The 14,938-nt window shown below is 36.1% G+C and overlaps 1 protein-coding gene across 1 annotated transcript; it reads right to left on the reverse strand.

Annotated features, from left to right (window-relative positions):
* Positions 1-11,364: 11,364 nt before the first annotated feature.
* LOC139119559 (toll-like receptor 2 type-2) lies at positions 11,365-12,231 on the reverse strand. The gene has a single exon (XM_070683402.1). It carries the CDS (start codon positions 12,229-12,231, stop codon positions 11,365-11,367), a length of 867 nt encoding a protein of 288 aa, XP_070539503.1.
* Between the last annotated feature and the right edge of the window lie 2,707 nt (positions 12,232-14,938).

A 14,938-nucleotide genomic window follows, 5' to 3' on the forward strand; every position in this document is an offset into this window, starting at 1 on the left:
CAGTGTCACATGAGTCTTGCTACCCCATAGGGCAGAACACGTAGATAGGGTTACGTCTCGCCATGGCAAATCAACACTATACATAAAACGGCCAAACATAACATAATATACACTTACAATATACAAAATACCATACACAAAATTCAAACAACTAAGATATGAACGATTTGCGGAGCTGCTTTCTCTTATTACATGTCACCAATTGTGTCTGCTGTCGAATTAATCTTCCCTGCACAGACCTTTGTTCCTGCCAAGGCAGAGATAACTGTAGCAACCCTTTTACTCATGACAATGCTGGTGAGGAAGAGGATGATGAATTCCTACAATTACTAGATTTACTGGAAATGACATGAATGATTTGGATCATGAATCATGCCATTACTTTGACTGCAGCTTACTCTGACACATTGTTTTAGCTACAGAGCTACATTTCAACAACTACAATAGTGTCGTTCGTGTGGATCTTTTTGTTGCATTGATACTTTAGTTAATTTTTTAAAATATCATTATTAAAAAGAGGAAATATTAATTTCGACAGAAATATGAAAATATTTCCGTAAATTAATTTAAATATCACTTTTGATATCAATTTTGTGTTTTACAAGCAAATACCATTACCGCAGACCATATGTGTAAAAGTGTGTTTAGAATAGTTAACACTGAATTTTCTTTTTCATATCTCATTTCTGCAAATTGCTTACCAGTGTAATTTATGGACATAAAGGGGTACGGCCTTCCTTGATAGCTCCACATTGTCAATTTTCTTCAAGTAGATATAATAAGCTTTCAAATGACGTATGATGTGGCTGCATGATAGGACTGTATGTGTTAAAATTTTTAAAATATTGTTATTCTAAAGGGGAAAATATTTTTTCCATATAAATATGAAAATATTTCAGTGAAATCAATTTTAATATCTTTTTGAATATTCATTTTGTATTCTACATGTAACTACCTTTTATTTGATATATCACTCGATAGTTTAAACGTATGTTTAGAAAAGTTAACTATAAATTTAAAAAATACTATATCGCATTTATAGAAATTGGGTATGCGTGTTTATTATGCAAATTAGGGGATTATGGCCCGATTTGGTAGCTCCAAATTGTCAATTTTCTTGAAGTAGAGATAATAAGCTTTCAAATGATGTATGATGTGGCTGTGTGTTGTGGCTGTATGTGTTAAAATTTTTAAAATATTGCTATTCAAAAGGGGAAAATATTGTTTTCCATATAAACATGAAAATATTTCAGTATTATCAATTTCAATATCTCTTTGAATATCCATTTTGTATTCTACATGGCAAGACGTTTCATTTGATATATCACTCGATAGTGTAAACGTATCGTTAGAGAAGTTAACAATAAATTTCAAATATTATATCGCATTTATGCAAATTGGGTACCCTTGTTAATTATGCAAATTAGGAGGTTATGGCCCTACTTGGCAGCTCCACATCGTCAATTTTCTTAAAGTAGAGATAATGAGCTTTCAAATGACGTATGATGTGGCCGTATGTAAGATGGGTACATTAAACTCCTAAAATAAGGCCCTTTTTGTGGATTCGCCGCTCGCCTAAGACAAGCAAAACCTGTCTGCATGAGCCGATCGCGGCGCTCCACAAAAAATGACGTCATTGCTCATTAACCTCCCCCTATAGAAAGTTATACGGCTATAGGAAGGTTGTTTGAGAATTTCCCGAGGGTATTTCAACTGTTTGTAATACTTTAACAAATGGTGGCGCATGTGGCGCTATTTAAAATGCTGCATTAGTAGAGTACAGCATTCTAAGAGCGCCACCGATACGTGAAGTAGGGTTGCATGTTAATATATACTGAGGCACGATATCTTTCTTGGCTGGTTATTTTTGTGACGAAACGATTCTTCTGCAACACCAATCGTACTGTTATTTACAGATTTTCAGGGTATTTTTGTGAATTCTAAATGAATCATGCTCAGTAGAGACAATATGAGCAAGATTCAAGTGCAAACATTCATGTATATATGTATATGTATATATTGACTACGTAGCCACAATAATAAAATAATGTGATAACTGTTTATTATTTGCGAATACTGATGAGACATATATTTGTTAATATCTCGTTCTTAAAATGGAATTCACAGATTACATTTCAAAATATTGCCCTGCCGGTAATTCTAAGATTTTACAGATAATTTTTGGTGAAAATCCAGATAATTTTAATAGAACAAAACACTTCGTAACGTTCACATGAACGATGGTCGACTATTCCAGTAGAACAGGTTGAAGTCGTTAGAATGGTTAGGCATCATTTGAAAGGTTGACTTCAGATGAAATCATTTAAATTTGTGTTGAGTATCAGGCGGAACATTTTGGAAAGTATCCACATAGTTTAGTTTCAACATTTAATTTAAGATTACAATCTTATTTAAATATTCAAAAGTATTTTGATTTGAACCCAAACTAAAGAACCAATTCAATATATATTTTTGTTGTAGTACTACCTCGTACATCTTAAAGACAAAAATATTTTAAGTATCCATTTCAACGAAAAAAAATGTTATATACTTAGAATTGCGCACAAGATGTCTGTGACCTTTTTCACAATGTTTCAACACATAGTAAATCAAACTGCAATGATTTTTTGTGAAATGTAGCAACTAGTAAACTATACAAACTTCAAGACATTCTTTATATAAGGTGAAAAATAGTAAACGAAACTTCAAGAAAATCTACGTAAAATGGTCGCACATGATAAGCTGCAGTTTATGTAAAACAATGGCGAATAGCAAACCATAAGTCTGTAAGACATCTAAACATTAAAAGAGGCGGAAAATAGTAGAGCAGACTATAGGCAAGCTATGTAAGAAGGCGGGAAATAGTAAACCAAATTTTAGGACTGTCTACGTAAAATGGTGACAAGTTCTAAACCAAACTGCAATACAGTTTTATGTAAAAGAAACCAGACTGTAAGACATTCTACAGGTAAATTGATGGCAATAAGGTAAACCACGCTTCAGTACAATCTGTGTACAAAATGGCAAATTGTAAAACAAAACTTCAGTACAGTCTACGAACAGAGGAGGCAAACAGGAAACAATTCATAAAGAGAATTTCCAGACAATTTAAAGGTAGGTTACTATGAACAAAATTTGGCAAAACAATCAAAACTCTGAAGAAAGTGATAATTATTAATTGAGTTATTATTTATTCTTGAAACCTCATAATTGTTCATAAATGTCGATCGACGTTTCTTATAAGCTTACTATACGAGGGGAAAGGAGTACATAGATTGAAAACCCAAATTAACTCTTAACAACAAAACGATTGTCCATTTTGTATTCTTCACGAGTGAATTGTGTTGTCTTCTATATTTAATCTTGGTTTCCGTTTGAATTGTCACACCGTGAATTGTGGTCTACATACACTCTGAATTTCCTAACAGGTTAAGTCGACTTTTGAAAACTACTATATGTGAATTGTGTGGCTCTTAGTTTACCGACCGAATTAGCTTAAGTATAATGTCTTTATCAATTTTAACCTAATTTCAAATAGTTGTTGACATATATCCACTATCTCTTCTAGTTTACCCACAGTCTCCAATTTTGCATGATTAATAGTGCTGTCTACCATCTGCTCGATTTTCACTTCCTATTTCTAAGCCTTGCTTTTTTGTAAGTTAGCCTGAGACACAACATACATATTTATACCATTATTCTACATGATACTAAAACTTCCGCTTAAAAAGATCAAACTTCGTTCAAAAGTACTCATTAAACGTAAAATTGTAATACATCTCGTATAATATCGCAGAACCTACATATAAAATGTCCTTGCAAAGTAAATTATATATCAATGTTTAGATATATTGGAAGATATTTGCCAAAAAAATATCATGACTTGACTTACTTGTATTGCTATCATTTATCCAATAAGATCGTGATTTACTAATGGTGGTAACACGCACTTGAATCTGTTCCCTACAATCTGAGCCAAAATAGTATAATCTTACACAAAACCGTTACGAGATGCCAGTTCTACAGAGAGCCTGATTCATATGCTTATGTAACGAAGTTGAGGCCTCTCCTCTTTGTGAAATGTCAAGTGTACCTCGATTGTAGCGTCACGTCCCATTAACGTCAATGAGAGGTGTGGACCAACATTTATCATAATATCTGCAAAAAAAACTAGACCAGGTGACTTCGTCACTTGACACCCTTCAGAGTATCTATATACTCTGTTTCAGTCATTTATCAGTCACATAGCTAGTTTGATATCAATCTAAAGTGTGTTCATTCAAACCAATAAGAGAGATCTCCCAACTTTTTATCTAGAGGTTAGCCCACTCTGTTCACCCTGCTGTCTGATCTCAGTTCCCCTTTCAACTTTTCCCAGAACAACTTCCTACCAATTTCATTCTCAGCCCACTTAAGATAGCACTTGGTCAGCAGAATATTACGTAAAATGTGAGGCATAGTAGCGTTGTGAATTTTTTTCAGTGAAATCATTACAATAATATCTCGTTTCTCTTCAAATAGACAACTTTGTGCCATCCTCATTTCAAAGTAACACCATTCACTTGCAGCAAAATGTGGAGACAGTATCAACATGGTTTTCCTGCTTTGCTCGATGCTGTCAAGAATGTCAAAAATATCATTGCCGGGTATAAAATCTCGTTTGTGTATGCAGAGTTTGAAATTAGGCGGATCAATGTTCTCCAGATGAGGAACCAATTCATGTATGACCCAATCCCTGTCATGTTGGTTGTAAACAACGAATGCGTCATACTGTTTACCGATTGGTTGTTCTTCGTCATTGCGTTAGAGTTGATATCCGCCCAGTTTCAGTTTTATGAGGAAGTATGCAAAATGCACGTGCCAGTGAAACCGTTTCACCAAAATGGCTGTAATTACAACTACAGCAACGAAACATGCTAACGGTAATGCAACTATGAAGACTAAATTGCATTCAAATCCGAGTTCAATCGAATCAACTGGTACACCATATCTCTCTGCAGGTAAAGAACACATGTTAGGTAATCTTTCATCGTAAGTGAATAATACCGTGACTTATGTATCTTTTCTCAGCCAATCTCTACATGGCTTCATTTTACAAGAGCAGTCGGTGGGATTAGCGAAGAGGACTAACAACCACAACGATGACAGAGGTTTTGAGTATTTCCGGTGACAGAACCATAATAAAATTTCCTGACAAATCCAATTTTTCTAATTTGGTTAACTTGTCGGGTACGCCATGAATTATTGATATTTGGTTACTTACGACTGACAATTCTACAAGGCTTTTGAACTCGTTACGCCTTGTGAAATTAAGTTGGCTAAAATTGTTGCTATCCAGTGTAAGGATTCTGAGAAATTGCCGAGGATATGTAAATTTATCGCATCGGTATTAAGTATACATCCAACTATGTCTGTCGCGGGGAAGTTCACAGATCGTATGATTAAATATCTCAAGTGTTCAAGTCTGAGGTTTTCTGGGAAGATTTTGCCGACTACAGTACCTCCATGACTATGTACAGTTAAACTCTCAAGATGTGGTGTATGTGCTAAATTGATAGTTGAAAAGTGAACTGCCTTCAACATTAACGTAAGTGTTGTAAGGCTGCTGAGGTTTTGTAGTATGTGATTATTTGGAACAGTTGGTCGATGTAACAATGTGTTATCCAATAACTCAAGACGTTTTAAATTTTGCATTGTATGAAATGTACCATCTGGCACCTCTTGTAAATTGTTATCAGATAAATCTAGATGTTTCAAATTTGAAAGAAAGATAAAAATTTTTGGGTGTATAGAGTTGAGCTTGTTGCCACTGAGATTGACAGAAGCAAGGGCTCGATTGTTCTTAAACACTTGTTGAGGGATCTGCCCAGAAAACATATTTTTGCTGACATCAATATTTCTCAGGTTTGTCACTTCTGATAGCGTAGAGACCATCGAGGTAACAGAGATACATGCGCAAATTTTTTAGTTATGAGAGCCATTGAAACGAATTTGTAGCGATTGTACCCAGAAGGTTATCAGATATATCCAGTTCTTGCACATTACTGTTAGCAAGGCCCCCAAAGGTCATCTCTGTAAGATTGTATCGGTCGTTTCGATCAAGTATTGAACTTACTGTAAGAACATCAATTGTTAAATTTTGTAGACTAGTGAGAAAATCCTGGAATGTCTGCTTGCCTGTTACTGTTTTCTCGATAATTTTTAGCTTTGACACAGTGGTAATCCGCAAGGAGGGGTATTTCTTGGCTTGCCACAGTAAGAATTGCGATTAGATATTTAGTTGCTTCAAATAATTCTTCGACAGGTCAAGCTTTGGAAACTTGTTACCATTGGTACGTACAGCGTAGAATGTGACTTCTCGAAGCTGTGAAAATTGTGCGAAGTTGATATTACAGTCTTCTTCCACATCCAACTGGGTAATCGATACAATTTCAAGTTTTTTAAAGGCTTCAAATTTTCTATATCCTCACAATTCATACGGTTTACATCAAAATACACTTTTTTAAGATGAATCAAATATTTGTATGATTCGCTCGAAATGTTAGCCAACGTCTGACTTGTGACACTGAGTTCTTCTTAATTTCCAAGGCTTTTAAACAGCAACGGTGGTAGCAAGATGGGGTGTTCATCAGATTGAATAGGCGTGTTCATGCTCAACTGGACTAGATTTATCATATTTTGGAAAGGACTATCGGAGGTGTTCATAAAAGTCTTGATGCAAATGTTCAGTTCTTTGAGATTGGGCAGGTGTTTAAATGTATCCTAGATCGTTATAAAGCCTCAGGGTCAGCTCCTGCAGCGAGTGAAGATTCTGAAGGACTCCTGCGTAAGGGGTTTGATGTTGTACAAGGAGAGGCCAATGTGAGTTGTTGATGATGGCAAATCCCTTGGTACTGTCATCTATTTTCGGTAGCCACAGTCAACACGTTGTAAACTTTACATCCCGCTTCCGAAGCAAAGACAGAAAAGTTCAAGGCCATCATGAAAATGCAGACCTGAAAGTTGGTTTCTCTGATTGAAATTGATTGTGTCTTCATGATTCTTTTCAGACCGTGTGCAGCATATACAGGGCTGACAGTGTTGTAGTGGTTGATAGTCACAAATGTCCGCAAACCCTTGTGAGCACAAAGTCTACTATTAACGGAGTCGATACAAATGTCCCTTGCCGTCAGAGGGAATAGAAATGTAAATCAGGCCGGAGTTACATGGTGGAGTTTCATACCAGATTGGTGAGACAGCATTTGTTTCGTGACATATGTTGAAACATCATTTACAAAATAGCACCGAGAAGCGAAGTGTCAAACTGTAGATTAATGTCAGATCTCATTGTGACCATTTTGCTGTGAGTTTGTCTCGGATAATCAATTTGGCTTCAAAAAGAAGCGCGGCACTGACATGTACAGCTTCCTTTTAAAAGAAACTATACACTGCTATGACAGTTCAGAAGTTGTTTTGTCTCGTTAATGTCGGAGATGCATATGACAGAGTAAATCACATTACCCTTATGAAAAGACAACCTGTCCATTTGCTCTGCTTTTGGCTTTCGTCCAAAAACTTTTTGTGTTGGCATATTTGTATTCTGTTTCTTCCTCTTTAATTTAACAAAGGAGGTTCGGCAAGCAGGAATCATGTCACATTGCCACTCCTCCTTTTAAATATGTGTAGGTGATCTAAATGAGACTTTTTATAGCTATGGTATTGACTTTGAAGTGGGGGATGCGGTTATGGATAATGTGTCATATGCAGATGACATTTATCTGGTTGGGCCATCTATCAAAGTTATGGGAGAAGTTGTACTGGTTTGTGAGCAATATGCTGCATAAACCTTGATATGCCATACAATGTAAAGGGATGTGTGTGTTTAAAATCTATTGATAAAACTATATAATATAAAGTGCCTGCAGTCATGCTCGGTGGTCACATAATGAATTCTATAAATAAACTTATTTATTTGGGTCATGATTTCACATATGACCTAACAGATGATGGTGACATTAACAACCATAAAAGATCATTGTGTTGTCCCTCTGCTTTAATGATAATTCATTAGGTGCGGTCAACTATGTCCATAGTGTACAATTATTGTGCAATTAATGTATCTGACACTAGTTGTGTACATGTTTGTAAAAATAATGCACTCCGCAGTTAGTCAGGGCTTTGTGAGTTTCATCTTAAGTGTTTAAACAATTTTTCAGTTTTGAGGAGAACGGCTGTTTGTAGCCTCTTTAAAATAGCTCGAGGGCTGTGGTATCGTGTCGTTACAAGCTTTATGCGGGTCTGGCGTGTACTTTTCCGGGTTACAATATCACTTGCGATCTCTGACGTATTGTTGAGGCGTTTTCAACGTTTTAATATGATTGTAATACATCCTTAAAAGCCACTATTGTTTAGCTATTTTTGTCTGAATTCTTGTGTTTTGGTGACTGTCTTTCTTTATTTCTTATTTTTCATTGTGTATCGATTTTTAAGTAGTCTGAAATAAAATTATTAAAAACACTACTATTTACGTTTGTGACTTGAAATGACACGTGGTGCACTTCGATCGGAAGCAACTGGAAGTTGTCTTTGCCATTTTGAAATAAGCGTGTTTCCTGTAACAAAACCAGACTCAACAAATTCTTGTGAAAAATGTATTGATAATAATTATATATTTTTACAATTCAGAAAAACATAGTAAAATGTCTTTCAGAGTAAGTATTTTTTCAACAGCTTTAATTATAACATTTTACTTCTAGATTCTTTTAGTCGGCGTTTTGATAGTTTGACGAAATTGACGGTCATGTTGGTTTCTCCTATATAACGAAGTAATGAATATTGCGACAATAGTGTGGCCATGTAAAATCATGACAGATTTCATTCACACGTGTATTGCAGCATTTTGAGCAGGCAAACTCGGGACTTAGCGATTTTCCCACCATTGATTATTTAGTCCGCTGTGATAATGCAACAATCCACTCTCACTCAACAAACTCCTCATGAGTAAGCTAACTATTACTTCTTAGGGAAGCGTTTAGTTACTATGTCCGTAGTCAGGCCGGAAAACTCTTCTTGTGCTTCCGTCAAAATCAATAAACTCTGACCAACTAAGAAAACTTATCACCTTTTTTGGACGACGATAAAAAATAACCACCCTCGCCCCCAAGTTGTGCCATCACGAAAGCAAATTTTGATTCGGCGGTAGTAAGTCCTTATGTTAAATCTACAGAAACTGTAAGCTTTAACATTCGGTATATCAAGTACCCTGTCTTTTCTAAAATTGTCAATGCAGCGTGTCAATGTATATGTCGCATTCAACGTTGTCGTAGATAACAATTGAATCCAAGTTCGGATCTGATCACAAATATCAGAATTAACAATGTAGGACACACATACACAGTAAATTATGTTGCAATGATGACAACCTGAGTGCTTGTTATATATAGGAAGTAGACCTAGAAACTGTTGCCGACTCAATAAAGAAAACCCAAATATTGCTGTCAAAAGTTACGACAGTTATTACACTTATGTTGCAATGAACAGTCAGGCTTTTTGTCTGTTGGCATGCATATCACTTCGATATCTCTATAACGTTTGGATGAAATTATTTTATTACACTTGCAGTACACATTTGCATTTTCTAGTCTGCCTTCTAGAGCCAAGTCCAATAGTGTCAATTTTCAAACACATATTAATGCACATATAGAGCTAGTTATGTATGATGAAAAATTTGTTAATAGTTTACCCCATAGACTACTATGTACAGTAAAATGACAATTTAGCTTTGTCTGAGGTGATGACCAGGCCTATGCTGTCTTTTAAATCGTGTAGCGTACTCATATAACACGTTGATTCATTTTGGACCACTCAATGGGAGAAGGTCGTATTTCACACGATGGACTACCCCTGATATCTCCCAGCCCACCCCTCGTAGTAACTGCGAGCTCTAGTAGAAACAGAAATTATTCCGCATTCAGACTCAGCATAAAGAATCACAACCATAATCTAAAAAGAATTTAGGAATTTATATTTTGTTGAACATAAATTAGCGAGGCAGAGTCAAATTCTTCTAGTCTTTGACATCCGCAAACAAAAAATAATTTGGTCAAACGTCTGAGTATTCATTTTGTGTCTTGTTTCAGGACCGTCGCATGTAATGCTAAAATGCGACACATTGTTGTAAAGGGAACGAGGCTTGACATGAATGCAATACTTGGAAAAAAGTGTTCTTACTTTCTTTTATAAAGTGGATAAAGAGTTCTACACGTCACGGCAGTTTTGTATTCCCCCGGAGGTATTCCAACTGTTTGCAATACTTTAACAACTGGTGGCACTCTTTAAAATGCTGCACTAGTAGTGTACATAATTCTAAGAGCGCCACCAATGCGTGAAGTGGGTTGCATGTTAAATGTACCTTCTTTGCTGTTTATTTTTGGGACTTCCTTGCATAACATCTAAAGGAAACGATTCTTCTGCAACATCAAGTCTACTAATATTTACAGATTTTCAGGGTAATTTTGAAATGAATCCTGCTCATATTTCAAACGAAAAAGAAATATGAGCATAAGTACCGTAGATGTATATATGTATATGTATACAATACGTAGCCACAACAATAACAGACTTTGACAACTGTTAATTATTTGTGAATACTGATAAGACATTTATTGGCTAATATCTCTTGCTTAAAATGAAATCCACAGATTACAATTGCAAAATATTACTCTGCCGGTCATTCTAAGATTATAAAAGAATTTTTGGTGAAAATCCAGATAATTTTAATAATGACAACAATATACTTTGCAATGTTTACATGAAGGAGGGTTGGCTTTTCCAGTAGAACCGACTGGAATCGGTAGGATTGTTTAGCATAATTTGAAAGGTCAATTTCAGATTTTTTGCGTTTGAGTTCAATCTCTTGTGAGACACTATTCGAAAGTATCTACAGAGTTTGTTTTTAATATTTTATTGAAGATTGCCATCTTTTTTTAAATATTCGATACTATTTTGATTCAAACCCAAGCTTAATAATCGATTACATTTATAATTTTTGTTGTAGCTCTAGTAAATGTAAAGACTGTCTCCTACAGCCCAAAGATAAAATATATCCAGCATAGGAAAATGCAGTTTATATAAAAAGACGGCAAATAACAAATCATGCATACTTCAGGACAGTTATGTAATATACAGTAAACAAAAATTAAGGACGCTCTACGTAAATTTGTTTACAATTGGTAAACCAAACTGCAATAACTTCGTCACTTTAATACCCTTAAGTTTTAGAGTATCTGTACACTGTTTCCATCATGGTTCTGTCGCATGACAATTTTGATATTCATATCAACTTTGTACATTCAAACCATTGAAAAAGCTCTCCTTAATTTTTATCTAGAGGTTAGCCACTCTGTTCACTCTGCTGTCTGATCTCAGTTCCCCTTTCAACTTTTCCCAGAACAACTTCCTACCTATTTCATTCTCAGGCCACTTAAGATAGCCTTTCGTCAGCAGAATATTACGTAAAATACGAGGCATCTCAGCATCAGGAATCTTTTTCAGTGATATCATTACAATGATGTCTCGTTTCTCTTCAAATAGACAACACTGTGCCATCCTCATTTCAAAGTAACACCATTCACTCGCAGCAAAATGTGGAGACAGTATCAACATGGTTTTCTTGCTTTGCTCGATACTGTCAAGAATGTTGTCAAAAATATCATTGCCAGGTATGAAATCCCGTTCGTGTACGCAGAGTTTGAAATTAGGCGGATCAATATTCTCAAGATGAGGAACCAATTCATGTACGACCCAATCGCTGTTATGTTGGTTGTAAACAACGAATGCGTCATACTGTTTACTGATTGGTTGTTCTTCGTCATTGTGTTGGAGTTGGTATCCGCCCAGTTTCAGTTTTATGAGGAAGTATGCAAAATGCACGTGCCAGTGAAACCGTTTCACCAAAATGGCTGTGATTACAACTACAGCAACGAAACATGCTAACGGTAATGAAACTATGAAGACTAAATTGCATTCAAATCCGAGTTCAACCGAATCAACTGGTACACCATATCTCTCTGTAGGTAAAGAACACCTGTTAGGTAGTCTTTCATCGTAAGTGAATAATACCTTGACTTTTGTATCTTTTTTCAGCCAATCTCTAAATGGCTTCATTTTACAAGAGCAGTCGGTGGGATTAGCGAAGAGTACTAACGACCTCAACGATGACAGAGGTTTGAGTATTTCAGGTGACAGAACCATGATAAAATTTCCTGACAAATCCAATCTTTCTAATTTATTTAACTTGTCGGGTACGCCATGAATGATTGATATTTGGTTACTTACCACTGACAATTCTACGAGGCTTCTAAACTCGTTAAGACTTGTGAAGTTAAGTTGGCTAAAATTGTTGCCATCCAGTGTTAGGATTCTGAGAAATTGCCGGGGTTGTAGATTTATCGCTTTGGTATTAAGTATAAATCCAACTATGTCTGTCGCGGGGAAGTTCACAGATCGTATGATTAAATTTCTCAAGTGTTCAAGTCTGAGGTTTTCTGGGAAGATTTTGCCGACTACAGTACCTCCATGACTATGTACAGTTAAACTCTCAAGATGTGGAGTATGTGCTAAATTGATTGTTGAAAAGTCAACTGTCTCCAACGTTAACGTAAGTGTTGTAAGGCTGCTGAGGTTTTGTAGTATGTGATTATTTGGAACAGTTGGTTGATATAACAATGTGTTATCCAATAACTCAAGACTTTGTAAATTTTGCAATGTATGAAGTGTACCCTCTGGCACCACTTGTAAGTTGTTATCAGATAAATCTAGATGTTCCAAATTTGAAAGAAAGATAAAACTTTTTGGGTGTATAGAGTTAAACTTGTTGCCACTGAGATCGACAGAAACAAGGGCTCGATTGTTCTTAAACGCGTGTTGAGGGATCTGCCCAGAAAACAGATTTGTGCTAACATCAATATTTCTCAGGTTTATCACTTCTGATAGCGCAGAGACAAATTTTCCAAAATTTTGTAATCTGTTGCTTTGAAGTATCAATGTTGTTAAAATTGACAGGCGACCGAGTGATGCGAAAGAATCATCATCGAGGTAACAGAAATACATGCGCAAAGTTTTTAGTTTTGAGAGCCATTGAAACGAATTCGTAGCGATTGTACCCAGGAGGTTATCAGATATATCCAGTTCTTGCAGATTGCTACTAGCAAGACCCTCAAAAGTCATCTCTGTAAGATTGTATCGGTCGTTTCGATCAAGTATTGAACTTACTGTAAGAACATCAATTGTTACATTTTGTAGACTAGTGAGAAAATCCTGGAATGTCTGCTTGCCTATTACTATTTTCTTGATAATTGTTAGCTTTGACACAGTGGTAATCCGCAAGGAGGGATATTTCTTTGCTTGCCACAGTAAGAATTGCGAATCGATATTTAGTTGCTTCAAATAATTCTTCGATAGGTCAAGCTTTGGAAACTTGCTACCATTTGTACGTACATGGAGTGTGACTTCTCGGAGCAGTGAAAAGTGTCCGAAGTTGATATTACAGTCTTCTTCTACATCAGACTGGGTGATTGATATAGTTTCAAGCTTTTTTAAAGGCTTCAAATTTTCAATATCCTCACAATTCATACGGTTTACATCAAAATACACTTTTTTAAGATGAATCAAATATTTGTATGATTCGCTCGAAATGTTAGCCAACGTCTGACTGGTGACACTGAGTTCTTCTAAATTTCCAAGGCTTTTAAACAGCAACGGTGGTAGCAAGATGGGGTGTTCATCAGATTGAATAGGCGTTTTTATGCTCAACAGGACTAGATTTATCATATTTTGGAAAGGACTGTCGGAGGCGTTCATAAAAGTCTTGATGCAAATGTTCAATTCTTTGAGATTGGGCAGGTGTTTAAATGTATCCTTACCGAATGTTACGCACCCGTCGCCAAGAATATTCAACTTTCGTAACTTGTTCAGTCCAACGAATGCATCAGAATGAATATCTAGATCGTTATAAAGCCTCAGGGTCAGCTCCTGCAGCGAGTGAAGATTTCTGAAGGACTCCTGCGTAAGGCTTTTGATGTAGTACAAGGAGAGGCCAATGTGAGTTGTTGATGATGGCAAATCCCTGGGTACTGTCGTCCATTTTCGGTAGCCACAGTCAACACGGGTGGAGTTGTAAACTTTACATCCCGCTTCCAAAGCAAAGACAGAAAAGTTCAAGGCTATCATTAAAATGCAGACCTGAAAGTTTGTTTCCTTGATTGAAATTGATAGTTTCTTCATGATTCTTTTCAAACCGTGTACAGCATATACGGGGCTGACAGTGTTGTAGTGGTTGATAGTCACAAATGTCCGTAAACGCTTGTGAGCACAAAGTCTACAATTAACGTGAGTCGATACACATGTTCCTTGGTCGTCAGAGGGAATAGAAATGTAAATCAGGCCGGAGTTTCATAGTGGAGTTTCATACCGGATAGTTGAGACAGCGTTCGTTCGTGACATATGTTGAAACGTCATTTACAAATAGCACCGAGAAGCGAAGTGTCAAACTGTAGATTAATGTCAGATCTAATGGTTACCATTTTGGTGTGGATTTGTCTCGGTTAATCAATTTGGCTTCAAAAAGAAGCGCGGCACTGACATGTACAGATTCCTTTTAAAAGAAACTATACACTGCTATGACAGTTCAGAATTTGTTTTGTCTCGTTAATGTCGAAGATGCATATGACAGAGTAAATCACATTACCCTTATGAAAAGACAACCTGTCCGTTTGCTCTGCTTTTTGCTTTCGTCCAAAAGCTTTTTGTATTTGCATTTTTGTATTCTGTTTTCCTCTTTAATGTAACAAATGAGGGTTGGCAAGCAGGAATCATGTCACATTGCCACTCCTTCGTTTAAATATATGTAGTTGATCTAAATGAGACTTTGTCTAGCTATGGTATTGACTGTGAAGTGGGG

This window comes from Ptychodera flava, chromosome 20, assembly GCF_041260155.1.
Source record: "Ptychodera flava strain L36383 chromosome 20, AS_Pfla_20210202, whole genome shotgun sequence".
NCBI classification, from domain to species: Eukaryota; Metazoa; Hemichordata; class Enteropneusta; family Ptychoderidae; genus Ptychodera; species Ptychodera flava.